Source organism: Podarcis bocagei (genome assembly GCF_964188305.1).
Source record: "Podarcis bocagei genome assembly, chromosome: 13".
Lineage (NCBI taxonomy): Eukaryota > Metazoa > Chordata > Lepidosauria > Squamata > Lacertidae > Podarcis > Podarcis bocagei.
The window spans coordinates 50,082,766-50,098,550 of NC_138138.1; the positions used below are offsets into that span (position 1 = coordinate 50,082,766).

A 15,785-nucleotide genomic window follows, 5' to 3' on the forward strand; every position below is an offset into this window, starting at 1 on the left:
TAAATAGGTACCGCTTTCTAACGGGAAGGTAAACGGCGCTTCCATGTGCTGCGCTGGTGCTGGCTCGCCAGAGCAGCTTCGTCACGCTGGCCACGTGACCCGGAAGTGTCTCCGGACAGCGCTGGCTCCCAGCCTCTTAAGTGAGATGGGTGCACAACCCTAGAGTCGGACACGACTGGCCCGTACGGGCATGGGTACCTTTACCTTTACCTTTTAACTGCTGTAGGCAGCTCTAGGGGAGCAACTGCACATTCACTCCATTCAAGTCTAAGCTGGGTAGTCTTCTACTGGGACTGGCCCATGTGCCTGCTGGTCCTGGTGTTCACCTTCATTGGTTCACAAGAATTTATTGTTGCTCTGGCGCCAACCCATTGAGAGGTGATCTGGCCCTTGGGAATCTTCAAAGGCCACACAAATGGCCACACAAATCCCTGATCCTACTTCACCTTCTTAGCTGGTTTTTGTTCATTTGTTCATTGCCTGGTTGGAATATGTCATTGAACTGTACTGATACCTCTTTATAGCCTGGATGGAGAGAGGTACCCCTGGCTTTTGTGAGACTTGTATGATTGCAGCCAATTGTACAAATATAAGAGTTGCATCCATTGTCCTACCCACCACAGGCATGTGGACCCCAGAAGATTGCCCACTAGGCCCTCAAGCTAAAAAAGAAAATGTTCTCTCTTGTCTTAAATCCCTATTATGTCATAATGTGCTCAGGGGTAGGTTTCATCTATGCTTTTTCTTAGCAGGGGGTGGGGGACACACAGAAATAACCACGATGTGCTGGTTTGGCTCCACTAGTGTTCTGTGACCCATGGAAATAATGCACAAGAAGTCAATTCAGTTCATGAATAGTGGTAAAATGGACAGATGATCCCAAAGTCCTTGAAGCCACTCTGGAACACACTTTTCGATCAGCTGTAGTTTGTGCAATTCATGTATAGCTTATTAAACTTAAAGATCTCTTGGTGTTTGGGATCTTAGTATTGTTCCTTTGAATGAAATTTAAATTGTAGCCCGTTTTGTTTGAGGATAGATAATACTGCCATAGATCTAGGGTACCAGAGTCTGCTAGAGAATGGTAGGAATTAATAAACAGTAGTATTAAGATGGTATTTAGGATAGGAAGGGAAAATACAAGCTGCAGAATTGTGCCAGACAAGAAATTCCTGGATTCGTTTATGCAAAGTGGCCTGGCTAAATGCAGAGACATAAAGGAACAATGGAGACCCAAGTACTGAGTCATTAAGAGTCATTAGAAATGCAAAAGCACTCCCCCCAAGCAGTGGAAAGAGACAGAAGAATTGGCAGGTTGCCAAGATGGTGGGGAGGGGGTGATGTCAAAGGAAAACTTGTCCCTTTTGAAATCTAAAGGTGTTCTGGGAACAAAAAGGAGGAAGTAGGCAGAACTTTGTGCAGTGCTGGGTGGAGGAAGCTGCGCTGAGAGACCAGAAACCATGACTGAACTGCTACTCTCAACACAACCTTGAAAGCAGCAATGAGAGACACTTTTGAAGCATAATGTTCTGACCCCCTCCATGGAATATGTGTAACATAAACCATATTTCTTAAAGACACTAGCCTCTGCTAGTGCCTGTCACCATCATGCAGTTGGGAGAGATCCTTTTGATTTGTTTATAACCCTGAATAATTTGGCACGATCCACAAAACTGGCCACCTCACTGTTCACTGCTAACTCCAGGACATTTATGAATAAGTGAAAACGCAGCAGTCCCAGTATAGATTCTTAGAGATCCCAATCCCATGGAAGTCTATACACAGCTGACTCAGGCTGAAGGTGGGCCTGGAATCTGACTTTGCTGGGCTCTAGAATCTTGTCATGTAATAAGAACAGCTCTGCAGTAGGGAGAGCTGAAACTGTAAATTTTGGGTTTTCTCAGTATGCAGTTTTCCCAACTTTAAGTGTAAACTTTTGGGTTTGAAGAAAAGTATCACAAAAATCAGAAAAGGGTAGATTTCAAAGGACATTGCGTTTCAGCTCACTTATTGGTTAGAATCATAGAATCATAGAATCATAGAGTTGGAAGAGACCACAAGGGCCATCGAGTCCAACCCCCTGCCAAGCAGGAAACACCATCAGAGCACTCCTGACATATGGTTGTCAAGCCTCTGCTTAAAGACCTCCAAAGAAGACTCCACCACACTCCTTGGCAGCAAATTCCACTGTCGAACAGCCAGCGGCGTAGCGTGAGTTGTCAGCACCCGGGGCAACACAAGTAATTTGCGCCCCCTAACCCGGGGCAAGGCACGTAATTTGCGCCCCCCCCCCTAACCCCTAACCTGCGAGTTGCCGCTGGCGCTGCTGCCCAAACGACGCCGCTTGCCCGGAGGAGGAGGGGGGCAGAGAGGCGAGGAAAATGCAACGGCCCAGCAGCGGCGGCGGAGGCGGGGCTGTGAGGAGGGGCTGCCTGGCGCATCCTCCGCGGCGAGCGCGGAGAGCCGCTGCCTGCCGGGCGCCTTCAGCCGGGCGCCGCGAGACATGCGGCTCTGCTACAGCCTGCGCCCGAGGCTCTTCGGCGACTCCGGAGGCAGCGAGCGCGCCCCCCCCCCCAGATGTTGCGCCCGGTGCGGCCTGCCCCCCTTGCACCCCCCACGCTACGCCACTGTGAACAGCTCTTACTGTCAGGAAGTTCTTCCTAATGTTTAGGTGGAATCTTCTTTCTTGTAGTTTGGATCCATTGCTCCGTGTCCGCTTCTCTGGAGCAGCAGAAAACAACCTTTCTCCCTCCTCTATGTGACATCCTTTTATATATTTGAACATGGCTATCATATCACCCCTTAACCTCCTCTTCTCCAGGCTAAACATGCCCAGCTCCCTTAGCCGTTCCTCATAAGGCATCGTTTCCAGGCCTTTGACCATTTTGGTTGAGGAAGTACAAGTTAGGCAAACAGCCCAACTGTTCAGCACCAAATACAGGGCTACAAATATGTGTAAATTAGGTATACCTCCAGAGCTATACAGGACATTCAAAGCTGACTGGTTTCTGTAAACTAACCTGAGAGCTGCAAGTGCAGGTAATAACTGTTGTACAGTGGTACCTCTGGTTACAAACTTAATTTATTCTGGAGGTCCGTTCTTAACCTGAAACCATTTGTAACCTGAGGTACCATTTTAGCTAATGGAACCTCCTGTTGCTGCCATGCCACTGGTGTGCAATTTCTGTTCTCATCCTGAGGTAAAGTTCTTAACCCGAGGTACTACTACCGGGTTAGCGGAGTCTGTAACCCAAAGTGTTTGTAACCTGAGGTGTTTGTAACCCAAGGTACCACTGTAATTACAAATTCCTAGCAGCCCCAGTAGCCACCATATTCAATGGCCAGAGATTATGGGAGCTGTTGTCCAACAATATCTGGAGGACCACAGGTTCCTGAATCCCTAAGAAACCCTCTTCACACTCCTATTTCCCTTTGGAAGGCTCCAGATGAACATTTTTATGCAAGGTTTATTGGAGGCTAATGGTTTTATTTATTTATTATTTATTTAATCAATTAATTATTTTATTTATGGCATTTTCATCCCACCTTCTTCCCCATGGGCATCAAAGTGGCACAAATGGTTTTCTCCCTCCTCATTTAATCCCCACAGCAACCATATGAGGCAGATTAGGCTGAGAGGCAAGTATTAACCCAAGGTCACCCAGTGAGCTTCATATTTCAATCCTGGTCTGACACTCTAACCACTACACCACATTGAGGAGAGAGCATGGAAGGAGAGACTAGGTTTGGGCTATCAGTGGGTTACTACCACCCATCCATTATTTTAAAGCTTCTATCACTATCTTCTGAAGAGCTACAACTTTGGAAATGAAAGCTGAGATTAATAGGGTAGTAAATTCTGTGCCAGACTATCAGATTCCATCCACTGGGGATGTGGATGTAGGATGCATGCAGAGGACTCTGTGGTGGGCTGAATTCCATTTGAGCTCACAAGCACCAAGCCGCAGTGTTCAGTTTGACTGCTCCATCGAGAATTGAATGTATTGGCTTGATCTGGTTCATTGCTAATTTCAGGTTCATAGCAAAAGCGGGGGCGGCAACATGGAATCATCACCTGTGCATTTTGACTGCCAAATTTGCACTGATCATAAGACTGCTGGAACCTGTTTGCCCACTGCTCTGATGGAAGGCAATTAAGTCCAAGCAGGCAGCAGCGGCATCCATGACTGGAGAGAACCCAGGGTGTTCCCAAGGTTCTTTTGTTGCTTCTTTGTGTTGTTCTTTGGAACATTGGAACGTTGCTTTAAAACGCTGCTAACTGCCACTGCCTGGGGGATACATACCATCTCTTGGGTGCAAAGACTGCATTCACAAAGATGGGACTGATTTCCCTTATCAATCGCTTTTTCCCTTTGGACTGCTACTTCAACTTGTGCACTACTCTAGCCCTGGCTCTGTTCATCAGCCTCTTCCAAATGATCCTATGTGGCTCCTTTGTGTGGTGCAAGAGAGTTGGCCAAGCATGGAGAAGCATCTTGTCCTTTTCAGTGGAACCTGAAATCACTGAGAATCCCCACTTTTTGGAGCAACAGCTGGGCAGTTGGTTCCCCTCTGAGACCGGCACACCGATGGTGAGTTTCAGTGACACCTTTGTTCATGTCTGAAGTTGACTCACATTGGGGTTTTTTCAGTTTCCAACAGCAATATTTACTTCCTCGTTTATTGAAGAGATCTCCTACCCATCCTTCAGCAGAAACCTTCCCAAGGCAAGTCACAGCCATATAGCATCAAAACCCAAAATAAAACAACTATGTGAGAATACAGACAAGCTGACTCACCCCCACCACATTTGGTTGTCTCAGCTTACAACAGCAATATGTACTTACAAATTTATTTAAGAGATTTCCTACTTTTCCTTCAGCACAAAGGTTCCCAGAGCAGGTCACAGCCATATAATTAAATAATATCAAAATCCAAAATAAAACAATTATATGACAATACAGAATTCACACACATGTTAACTGGCAAAAGGCAAGGCTGAGAGAATGATAGAAACTACTTAATGAGCATTCATGGGGATGGGGTTCCATGTTTTAGGGGCCTTCAATGGGCAGAAAGCAATGTGATGCCATGGTCATAATGAAAATGGCATTTTAACGGGCCATTTGAGTCTTGCATTGACACAAACTTCGACATTGAATGAACTTCTAAGTGAGATGGGAGGAGTCAAAAATGACCTGACAGTATTGCATGATTTGGCCACCAGGAGACAGGAATGCAGGAAGTAGCCTTATACAGATCCAGACTGTTGGTCCATCCAGTTTAGTACTGTCAAAGCAGACCAGTGGCAGCTCTCCGGGGATTCAGACTGGGATTTCCCCCAGTCCTATTTAGAGATACCAGGGATGGAACTTGGAACATGCCTCATTCTGCCTGATGGCATAGTACCCTGTTTAGTAAGGTTTTATTTCCAATTGGTTGTTCTTCCCTTTGAATAACTTCGCTGCCTCCTCTCTTCCTAGAAGGAACATGTGGAACACAGAAGCCATCTCCAAGCAGCTGTTGGAAAAGAAGAAGGCAAGCCATCGAGACAGGAACCAGCTCATCCCGGTGATTTATTATTATTTTTAAGAGCCAAGCTCAATGTTGACATTTGATCATTCACATGGTCTTTCATGGCATCCATGAAAGTGTACATACACACATTTGTTTGTTGGTTGGGTTCATTCAATAAGATAAGCTCAAGATAATAAAACCCAGATCCAAAATCTTTTAAAAAACAAAAGAAAATGTATTCAAAACTTACAATTATAGGAGGAGACAGAATACACATAGGAAAACTAGCCGAGAATCATCTAACAAAAATACTTAGAGTTGAGTTGAGTTAGTCAATGCAATGCAATCTAGAAGTTGGCTTACAATGCCCATATAATCCCTGGCCATTGGACATGCTTGCTAGGGCTGATGGACACTGCAGTCCAACTACATTTGGAAGGCCACAGATTCACTGCTGTTCTGAAATAAAGTCAGTGCCTCTTAGGCCCACAAATTGGTATATAAGTATTCTAACACATCTAATAAATATATAAATATGTCATGAGGTCTGACAGGGAAGTGTCAGGCCCCCACAGGTCGAGAAGAGGCTGGAAACTTGGAATGCAACTAGCTTTTTATTCACAGAAAGTAGCCCAGCAAAGTTTCCCTGGCTCGACTCCTTCAGCTTGAGAAGTTGCAGGAAACTTAGCTCCGGCCCCACCTTTCCCCTCTACACTCTCACTCAGGAGCCCTCCCTAACAGACGGTGACTCCAATGTGGGAGTTAGGTCCTACTCTTCTGGTTCTGTATGACTCATTGCTTGGCAGCAGGCAGGACTTCCAGCACCACCCAACTCAACCCTTCCCCACTGTCCCACCACCAGGACCCGGGCTCTAAGTCTTTGTCTTCCCTGTCTTCCCTGGCGGGCTCCTCATCTGGCCAGTTCCTGACAAAATATGAGAGTCAGTGGGCTCCATACCAACCTGGAGGTGGAGAAAAGCTCACCAGTGCCTTCATTTGGCTTACAGGTACCAACCACCAGGAGAGAGAACCACAAAATATAGGCAGTCGCTGTGCCTCCATCCGCAGATTGCTATGTGACAATACAGCCTGTGCCTTATGTGACAGGGCAGCCATGGAGGCTGAGGAAGTGATGTGTGTCCATGGATTAAACCCTGGGTTTCAAAGAGATGACATCATTTCCCCATGGAGCAACAGTGAACCTGCCCCAAACTGTCACCATCCAGAATTGGGCCCAGAAACAACTCCTTCATCCAGGAAGGAGCAAGTTCTTCCCAAATGCAAGGGGAAGAAGGAAAAGCCACTCCATTCTACTCAGCAAGCTGTTTCCATTTTCAGGGAGTATGGCATGAGTCCCAGCCATCTCAACAACCATTCCATGCTCACTATGAATGAACGTTATGACAGCTCTGATGACAGAAGTTGGGAAATGAGAGACCACTTCTACTCCTCTTCTAGCACATCTTCTGTGCTGTCTTTCAACAGCTGGGCAGATCACAGCCCCTCTACTGAACTGCCGGAGTTATTCAATTTCAGCAAGAAGAACCACATTCCTTTGAAGCATAGGACAAATGAAGCATCCTCTTCGTGTGAAAAGGAGAACTACCAGGGCATGAGATTCCACCCTAAAGCAGCAAGACATTTCCCCACTTTCTTACCTATGGTCTCACAAGCAAATACAAAGTCTCCTAGGGTTGAATTCGCTACCGCAAACACTCCCTTTATGGCTAAGGCTCCAAGGACCTTGGAGCAGCATTTGGTCATGAAAAGAGTTCAACACAAACTGGGTCTTCCATCAGTCGTCCTCAGGTCATTCAAGGCTTTTTTGCCTCTTGGTATGGATTCCACTTTCCTGCGCCCCACAAAGAAGGAGGCTACTGTGTTGATGAGGCCTCGGCTTCTTCCTTTCATGAGTGTGGCAAAGAGCAGGACACTGGAGCAACACATGAAAAAGATGATTTGCATGCGGCGTTGTGGGCTGCCAAGGCAAGTCCAAGAGGCCCTCAAGCACATGAAGCTGGCCTCTCACCTCACCACAAATATAGCATCGTCTGCACACAGGAAAAAAGGCCGAGGCGTCGTCAAGGGTGAGAGAGAAGGGAAGGTTCACTGGCACGTTCTACACTGGGAATCCACAACCAGGGAAACAGCCCTCAAATCTCCCCCTCCTTCCAAAGCAAACCCCCAGACTACAACTGGTAAGAGGTCATTTAAGGCCAGACACAAGCTAATAGAGAATTCCCAGAGAATAATTGTCCCAGAGGAGAAGAAAGCCCCCTTGCCCAAGCTGACCCTACCACACAGCAGTTACACTCAGCGACTCAGCAGGCCAAGGCCAAGTCTCCGGGGGAAGGCAGATTGTGTGGATATGAATGTTAAGTATAAAGGCATTCAATTCCTATGGGCCCCCCCTACACTGTACATTCAACCCCTGAGTAATATAATACCCAGTGCTCCCGAGTTGCTAGCTCCCCCATCTTGCTCGCATCACGCCACTGAGTTTGTCCACACAAGGACACCTTTTCCCCCTGCCAATGAGGAGCAGTGTTTGGAATCCCATGTCATCAGAAAGAGGGCTCAACACCCGTGGGGCCAGCCCACAGTGACACAAGAGTCTTTGCAAAAGTTCCACCTGCCTACAGCACCCCATGCTTCCTCCAAATTGTACTCGGGAGGGGAAGTGAGGGTATCCCCTAGGAGCTCCTTGCCTTTTGCCACCTTGGAGACCAAGAGGCACCTGGAGGGCCACATCAAGGGTAAGGTCATAGAGCAGGGGTGGGGCGTCCCCAAGCGAGTCATGGAGTCCCTCCACCACTCCACTCCACTGACAAAGGAGCCCAAAGGCAGTCAGGAGATGTCTGCATCCCACAAGGGGAAGAGGATTCTGGGGAGCCTTCCATTGGGGAAAGCACCAAATTTCTCTGGGATGCCAAAGCCACAGTGCAACCAGCATCAAGTGCTGAAAAGACCCGTGGACCAAGAGACTCTTGAAATCTCACTGGAGCTTGTTGATCCCATGTTTCAGTTGCCTCAGTCAGCTGGCCACCAAGTCAAGGAACATGACCTTCCTAAAGTTGCCCCACTTGGTTTGAAAGCCCAGCAGCCTCAATCCCACGAGGTTCCATTCGCAGAGAAAGACATCACCGTTAATATCAAACTCAACATTGCAAGCAAAGGTTTGGCTCACAGGCAAGGATTGTCCACACTCTACAGAAAACCTTTATCCTATTTGTACAAGGAGGACACCCTTCAGGTGCCCTTTTCCACCTTGCCCAGAAAGGATACCATATTTGACTTCACCTCAGCAGAGATCCCATTCATTGAGCAGAGGACTCAGGAGGATCTGGAATGGCACGTGAGAAAAAAGAGGTTGCAGCATGCTTGGGGGTTGCCAAGCCTTGTCCAGAGATCTCTCCATTCTGTTTTCCCAGTTGTCCCCCAATCACAGCAGCACCGGACATTGCAGCACGTGGAGGTGAATGTTCTTCTGGATGAGCTTTCCTTCTTCAGTGATGCCATCATCCAAGAACTAGAGCAGAATCTGCTGAAAAGAATTACACTTCACCGATGGCGCTTACCCCAAAGGGTCCTTGAGTCCCTCAGGCTGCTTTCCCCAGAGATTGTGGATGTTGCAGGGAAACAGGATGGAACTAGGATAGGGAGGAGGACAATGCCAAGTCAACCTTTGGTGTACCCCACACTTCAGTCTAAAGCAACAGAGAATAAGATACTCCACTTGGATGAAAAACATCTGGACATTTCCCCAACATTGTCCAGACATGCTTGGCAATGCATGCCAACTTCACTGAGTCAGTTTCTCCCCAAGACCCTCCACAGTCAAGGGCTTCTGGAGCCACACAACGACATCCAGCCATCTGATTGGACAGAAGACATGGACCAGGTTGAGTCAGCCATGCAACATGACCATTTGCTGTCTCTCTGGGGCATGAAGGGTCTGGGTGGAACAAGGCACATGCCACCACTGCAGCCTTCCATTCCCAGAACAGCAACCACCTTCATGTTTTCAGAAGCAAAGACACCATTCCTCTTGGAGCAAGAAAGGAAAGCCTTAGAACTCCACATTAGAAAAAAGAAGCTACAGCATGAATGGGGCTTGCCTAGTCTTATTCAGAAATCCTTGCATGGCTTCAAGTCACAGGCTCCCCCACTGCCCAGTCTCCAAAGGGCTGAAGCCCATGTCTACATTCTACTACAGAAACCATCGTTCCTTCCCCAAAGCACCTACAGTCAGCTGGAATTCCACATTCAAAGGATGGTGCTACAGCGACAATGGAAGCTGCCTAAGAGGATTCTGGAATCTATCAAGATTTTCAACCCTGCATTTGGGACAGGTCCATTGGAACTACAAAATACAGAGTACCAAAATAAAAGCTGTGACTCTCCAGGCAGATTATACCCTGCCATCCCAGTAGCCAGAGAAGAGCTGTCCTCTTGGGAAGAGGCAAGGCAGGCAACGTTTGTGGGTGAGAACATCTTCACACATGGACCCAAGGCTTACAGGGCACAGCAAATGGTCAGCCCACACCAGGATACGGAGGCAGGAGAAGTCCCTGAAGGAGCTTTTTCTGAATCATCAGCTGCCTCTACAGATCACCCTAGCCTCAGGAGAAAGTCCACAGAAACTGGTCTCCAGCCCATGGGAAGCTTCAAGGTCACACCTGACGACTCTTTCCAGAAGTTTGCCCCTCTTTACAGCCAAGTGAAGCCCAGAAGCACATTTCTGCCCTTGGTGGAGGGTGAAGCAGTGGATAAGGGGGAGCTGAACATCAGGTACGAATATCCAGAGCATTTACCTAGTCAACAGAGTGAAATCTTGAATACGATATATGCAGACCCTGCAGCCTGGCCACACATGGATGAATGTTTCACAGGAATAGACTCAATGAATGTTTCCTTGGATGGAAGTGAGGCTAAAGAGAAACCAGAAATTAATGTCTACAAGGAGCATTCGGTGGCAATGGCATCAGCAGATGACCAAATGATTGACTGTGCAACCTCTCAATATGAGGCTCAGGACCAACTAGAATCCTATACAAAACATAAGAAAATCTGTCAGAATTGGGGCTTATCACGAGTTGTGCAGAAATCCATGAGAGCATTTTGCCCACCTCCTCCTAAGTCCCTTCCTCCTATTTGTCCACAGGTCACCAAGGAAATCATTAGTATGGATCCAGACACTGAAAAAGAAGAAAATGCCACTGGTGAGAGTCTCTTTGTGGAAGATGGAAAGGTTCTCTATTGGGAAGAGCAACAAGCCATGGAGCAAGATGACGTTAGTACCAAGACAACACAGAGAGACAAGAAAATGAGCACCATTGATGGAATCTCACAGGAAATTGAGAATGGAGTTCCTACTGAGATAAGCCTATACTCCTCAAAGGACACCACTGGTGAGAGACCACAAATGTCAGCAGAAGATTCTGTGATAAATGAGCCACTAGAAGTCATGAAGGAAGTTAATAACAGCCCACAGGCCACAGATGCCCTGAATATTTGGGGACCTGAGGCTGCAGATAATACTTATTTGGAGGTTCTGCAGGGCACAGAGGAAGCAAATTATACGGGGGAGACCCCACAAAGAGTTGAGGAACTGGTATTTAATACAAAGAGCCCACACATAGTTAAAGAAGAACTGTCTACCAGTGAAAGCTCACAAGCCACAGAAGAAGCAAGGTTCATCGGATTGGAAGCCACAGAAGATGCTGCTAGTGAGATACCACAGGCTGCAGACACTGTATCTGGTGAGAGACGTCCGCATAACACAGAGGAAGAGAACCTCACTTATGAGAACACCCAAGTAGCCACTAGCCCAGAGAGCTCAAAAGAGGATGAAGAAGTGGCCATTGCTATTGGGAGTCTAGAAGCCACTGAAGATGCTGCTAGTGAGATACCACAGGCTGCAGACACTGTATCTGGTGAGAGAAGTCCGCATAACACAGAGGAAGAGAACCTCACTTATGAGAACACCCAAGTAGCCACTAGCCCAGAGAGCTCAAAAGAGGATGAAGAAGTGGCCATTGCTATTGGGAGTCTAGAAGCCACTGAAGATGCTGCTAGTGAGATACCACAGGCTGCAGACACTGTATCTGGTGAGAGAAGTCCGCATAACACAGAGGAAGAGAACCTCACTTATGAGAACACCCAAGTAGCCACTAGCCCAGAGAGCTCAAAAGAGGATGAAGAAGTGGCCATTGCTATTGGGAGTCTAGAAGCCACTGAAGATGCAAGAGTTGCTGAACAACAGGCTAGTCAGGTTTCACAGGTCACAGGGGAGGAGGTGACCATTGCTGGTGAAAGCCCACAGGATCTGGAGAGTGAGAGTGTGACTTCCAGGAGCTCACAAGCATCAGAGGAAATGGATGTCGCTCCTGAGATCCGAATTGATGTTGCAGAGGATGAAGAAGCCCCGCAAGCAGAAGAGGAAATTATTGATGAGATTCCCTGGGTCACAACTACAGGAAGCTCCCAAGAAGATGATGAAATTGGCCTTATGGGTGAAAATCCACAAAATAGAGAGAAAACAAGCATAGTTCCTGGGAGCCCACCAACACCAGAGGAGAAAGCAGTTGCTGGTGAAAGCCGAGAGGCCACAGATGAAAGGGATGAGAGCTCAGAGACTGCAGAAAAGCAGAGCACTCTGCCTGAGTGCCCATCATCCAAAGAGGAAGGAACTGCAGAAAGGGAAAGTCCCCAAGCAGAAGAGGGTGTGCCCAGTGAACACCCACCAGTCACAGCTACGGAGAGTCTGCAGGGAGAAGAAGGCATTAGAGTTGCCAATGAGAGGTCTCGGGTGACAGTTCCTGAGGCTGAAGAGGCTGGGTGTAGTAGGAAGCCATTTCAAGACACTATGCAACATGGGGAATCCCACTCCAAAAGGCAGGCTGTGACCTTCAGGTGGGGCTTTCTGAAACGAATCCAAGAATTCCCACAGGCATTCTTGCTTCATCTGCAGCCCAGATACCACAGGGGCTATAAACTGACAGGAGGACTTGGAGACCAATCCCAAGCCAAAATGAAATCAAGCCTACGGAAGAAGCCACCAGTCTTCCGGACGGAACTGCGGCTTCAGGTAGAGCGTGGTGGGAAAATCAGTATTTGTGGGGCCACGAAGAAGCCCCTTCCTTTATTTTCTCCAAAAGCCCATCCCTCTATGGTGATCCCAGAGGGGGGAGGCAAAGGAGGCAGCCAGGAGGTGAAACCTGGGAAGTGCCTGGGCAGACCTTCCTATCTTAAAGGAAGGGCATTGAGGCACAAGGCGGTACTGAAATCCACTCTGCATGTACATATGCAGAAGATGGCACCAGAACAGGACTCGGAGATTCCTCTTGAGCCAGAGAAGCATGAACAGAAAGTTCTGTTCCCTTGTGCCACGCTGCTCAGCGATTACAATGCAAGCCCTGGATCCAGCCAAGTTCCTGAATCCCAGGGGCTCAGGTCTCTAGACAAAAGCAAAGAGCCAATTCCATGTACTTGCATTGAAAGATTTATTGGGGATAAATGCAGTATTTCGTGGCAGCTCGAATCCAGCCTCCAGGGGATGGTACAGAACAACCAACATCCAGTAGGACCGAGGAAACCTCAGCCTCTAGATATCTCACATGCTACTGCTTCGCCCTGTGTGTGCCATACTGCAGTTATTCAAATAGACACCAAATTTCCATGTGTAATGGGTGCAGATCAAAAGTGTCAGCAGCAACAGGGGGTCCCAAGGGGTGCAACGGCCTTCCAATGTGGGACTGTAGTAAATAATGGAACTCAGGGGTATTTGGATTTGCCTTCTGTGGAAGGCAAAATGGATACTGATTGCCCCAAGCAGGAAGTCTCAGGGGACAATCTCCTTAAGCCTTCTGAAGTAGCAAGAGACCACTTGCTCAGGACCCACATTGCCCAGAGAGCCTTGGGGTCCTTCATCCTTCCTTGCCTTGTCATCTCCTCACACACTGCCTATGAAGACATGGTGGCTGAACTGGTCAAGAAGGCATCCAAAGAACGTCAGGAGAGACTCAGCAGCCAGTTACACAGGAGGAGGGTCAGTTTGGGGATGCCCAAAGAGGAAAGCCAAGGGCTGCCCTTTCAGACCCAGCGACATAGAGCTAGTGCAAGGGGGCAGCAAAAGCCATCTGCAGTGGCATATACTCAAGAACCAAGGAGCAGGCGGGCCAGCAAATACTCTCATGATATATGTTCAGGCATGGCACCTGCCCCATCTCTCAACACCAATAATAGCTCTCGGGTTCTGCAGGACCAGGAAGACATCCAGTCTGCTGAAGAAAGTAGAAGTGCTTCAAGTGAGAGCTCTGAAGTTTCAGGAGAATCCGAGGCCTCTGGAGACTCGTGTGCATCTTCTTTGGATGCAGACAGTGAATTGCCAGACCCTCCTTCGGATTGGATTCACTTGGAAACCAAAGGTGAGGGTGTAGAAAGAGAGTCTGGGGGCATCTCCACCTTGGTCCCTAAGGATGCTTCTCCGACACGACCAGAGACCCCCTGCAAGCAATGCTACCAGCAAATAGAAGGCCAGTCGCAGTTCAGCAACGTATGTGAGTGGCAGAGAGCAGGAGACTGGGACAGCGACAACATCCAAGTTGAAGAAGACAGTAGAGACCAGAAGGTGGGACAGAGGCCTAAAGATAGATCTTGCCTGAAGTCTGGAGCCATCTTGAGACCCCAGGGAAGGCGTGCCTCTTCCAGTTCCCACAAGGATTCTGACAAGAGGATGTCTATTATTGGCTCAGTCCTGGAGAGGATATTACACCTAAAGTATGGGATGCACATTTGGTTGCAAAGCCATGGCATAAAGAAAGCTGCCTGGAGAGAAAAGAAGAGGCAAGCATTCACCACTGCCAATTGCCCTGAGAAAGAGGACATGTTAAAAGGGGCTGAAGTGTTCAGAGATGCTGAGCCTGCTATGGAAGGAGGTGCTGTGCGCTAGACAGGTGGGTGTACACATATTCTGTAGCTCAAACTGATGAGGAGGCCCACGGACCAGAACCCATCTTCCAGAAACATGGTTCATTTCTGGCAGAAAGACAGAGGATCCCATTACAGCCCTGGTATTTCAAGAAGCATCTTCCAGAAGCCCTCCAGAGCACACCATAATGGAAAGAAGAGTATGAGGTCAGAAGAGAAGTTGCCCAGGGTTGGTGTAAGTATGTGGAGAGTCCAGCCCATGGGCCTAATCAGGCCAATCATGTGTGCATGCCATTGGTTGGTACCTGGGGCAGGTACCAACATGTCCCCACATCTGCTTCCACAACCCTCATTTGCAGTTGGACTGTGACATTCTGTGGATTCCCTCCCAACCCACAACCTACAAGAAGGTCCTTTTGAAGGTCCGGGGAATTCCAGGGCTTGCCAAACCCTGGTGAATAGTTTGGGTTTTGTTTTGTTTCGTTTTTTACTTAAGTGTTTTCCCAAGGTTTAAAACATATAAGTTTTGATTACCAGCAGCTGCACCCCTCCAAGGTTTCCCAATTTATCATTCTGCTGCATAGCATTCTTGATTTGTTTTGTTTTAATGAGATGTAGGGGAGCTTCTTCTGTGAGGAATAATGTTGGTTGCTTTTGTTGCTTTAATAAACCTCCATTTTGTTAATATGGGATGCCTTGGCTAGAATTCTTGGGAATGGTCCTGTAGTGGTAGCTCAACCTTCTCCAACCAGATGCCCTTCAGCTATTTGGACTACATGTTTGTGCTGCCTGAAGATGATGAGAAATATAGTCCAAGCCATATAGCAGACACAAGGCTGTCCTCCAAGGTAGCCATTTTCCCAACTGACTTTCATCCTACCTATCCATTCTCCTAAATTCAGGCATACTTTTTATCTATGCCAATGTTTCCCAACCTTGGTTCTCCAGCTGGTTTTGGACCACAGATCCCATCATCCCTGACCATTTGTCCTGCTAGCTAGGGATGGTGGGAGTCGTAGTCCAAAAAACAGCTGGAGACCCAAGTTTGAGGAACCCTGATCTGTGCATAGAGATATAGATATACAGTGAATGCTCGGCTTGCAAACGTGAACCATGTGGGATGCACGTTTGCAACCTGTAGCATTCGCAACCTGTAGCATTCGCAACCCGCAACTACGCACATGCGGGTTGCGATTCGGCACTTCTGCACATGCGCAAAGTGTGATTAAGCGCTTCTATGCATGCAAGACTGCCGAAACCCAGAAGTAACCCATTCCGGTACTTTTGGGTTTCGGCAGTCCGTAACCTGAAAAAACACAACCTGAAGCATCTGTAAC

At 47.9% G+C, this 15,785-nt stretch overlaps 2 protein-coding genes across 2 annotated transcripts in view; both read left to right on the forward strand.

The window, feature by feature from the left end:
* Nucleotides 1-15,785, forward strand: part of LOC308571994 (uncharacterized protein) — a 282,420-nt gene that overhangs the window by 138,307 nt on the left and 128,328 nt on the right. The window lies entirely within an intron of this gene.
* LOC308571980 (uncharacterized protein) lies at nucleotides 4,279-14,738 on the forward strand. The gene is made up of 3 exons (XM_081167652.1): nucleotides 4,279-4,592; nucleotides 5,484-5,571; nucleotides 6,525-14,738. The coding sequence occupies exons 1-3, from the start codon at nucleotides 4,338-4,340 to the stop codon at nucleotides 14,468-14,470; spliced, it is 8,289 nt and encodes a 2,762-aa protein (XP_081023778.1). The 5' UTR covers nucleotides 4,279-4,337; the 3' UTR covers nucleotides 14,471-14,738.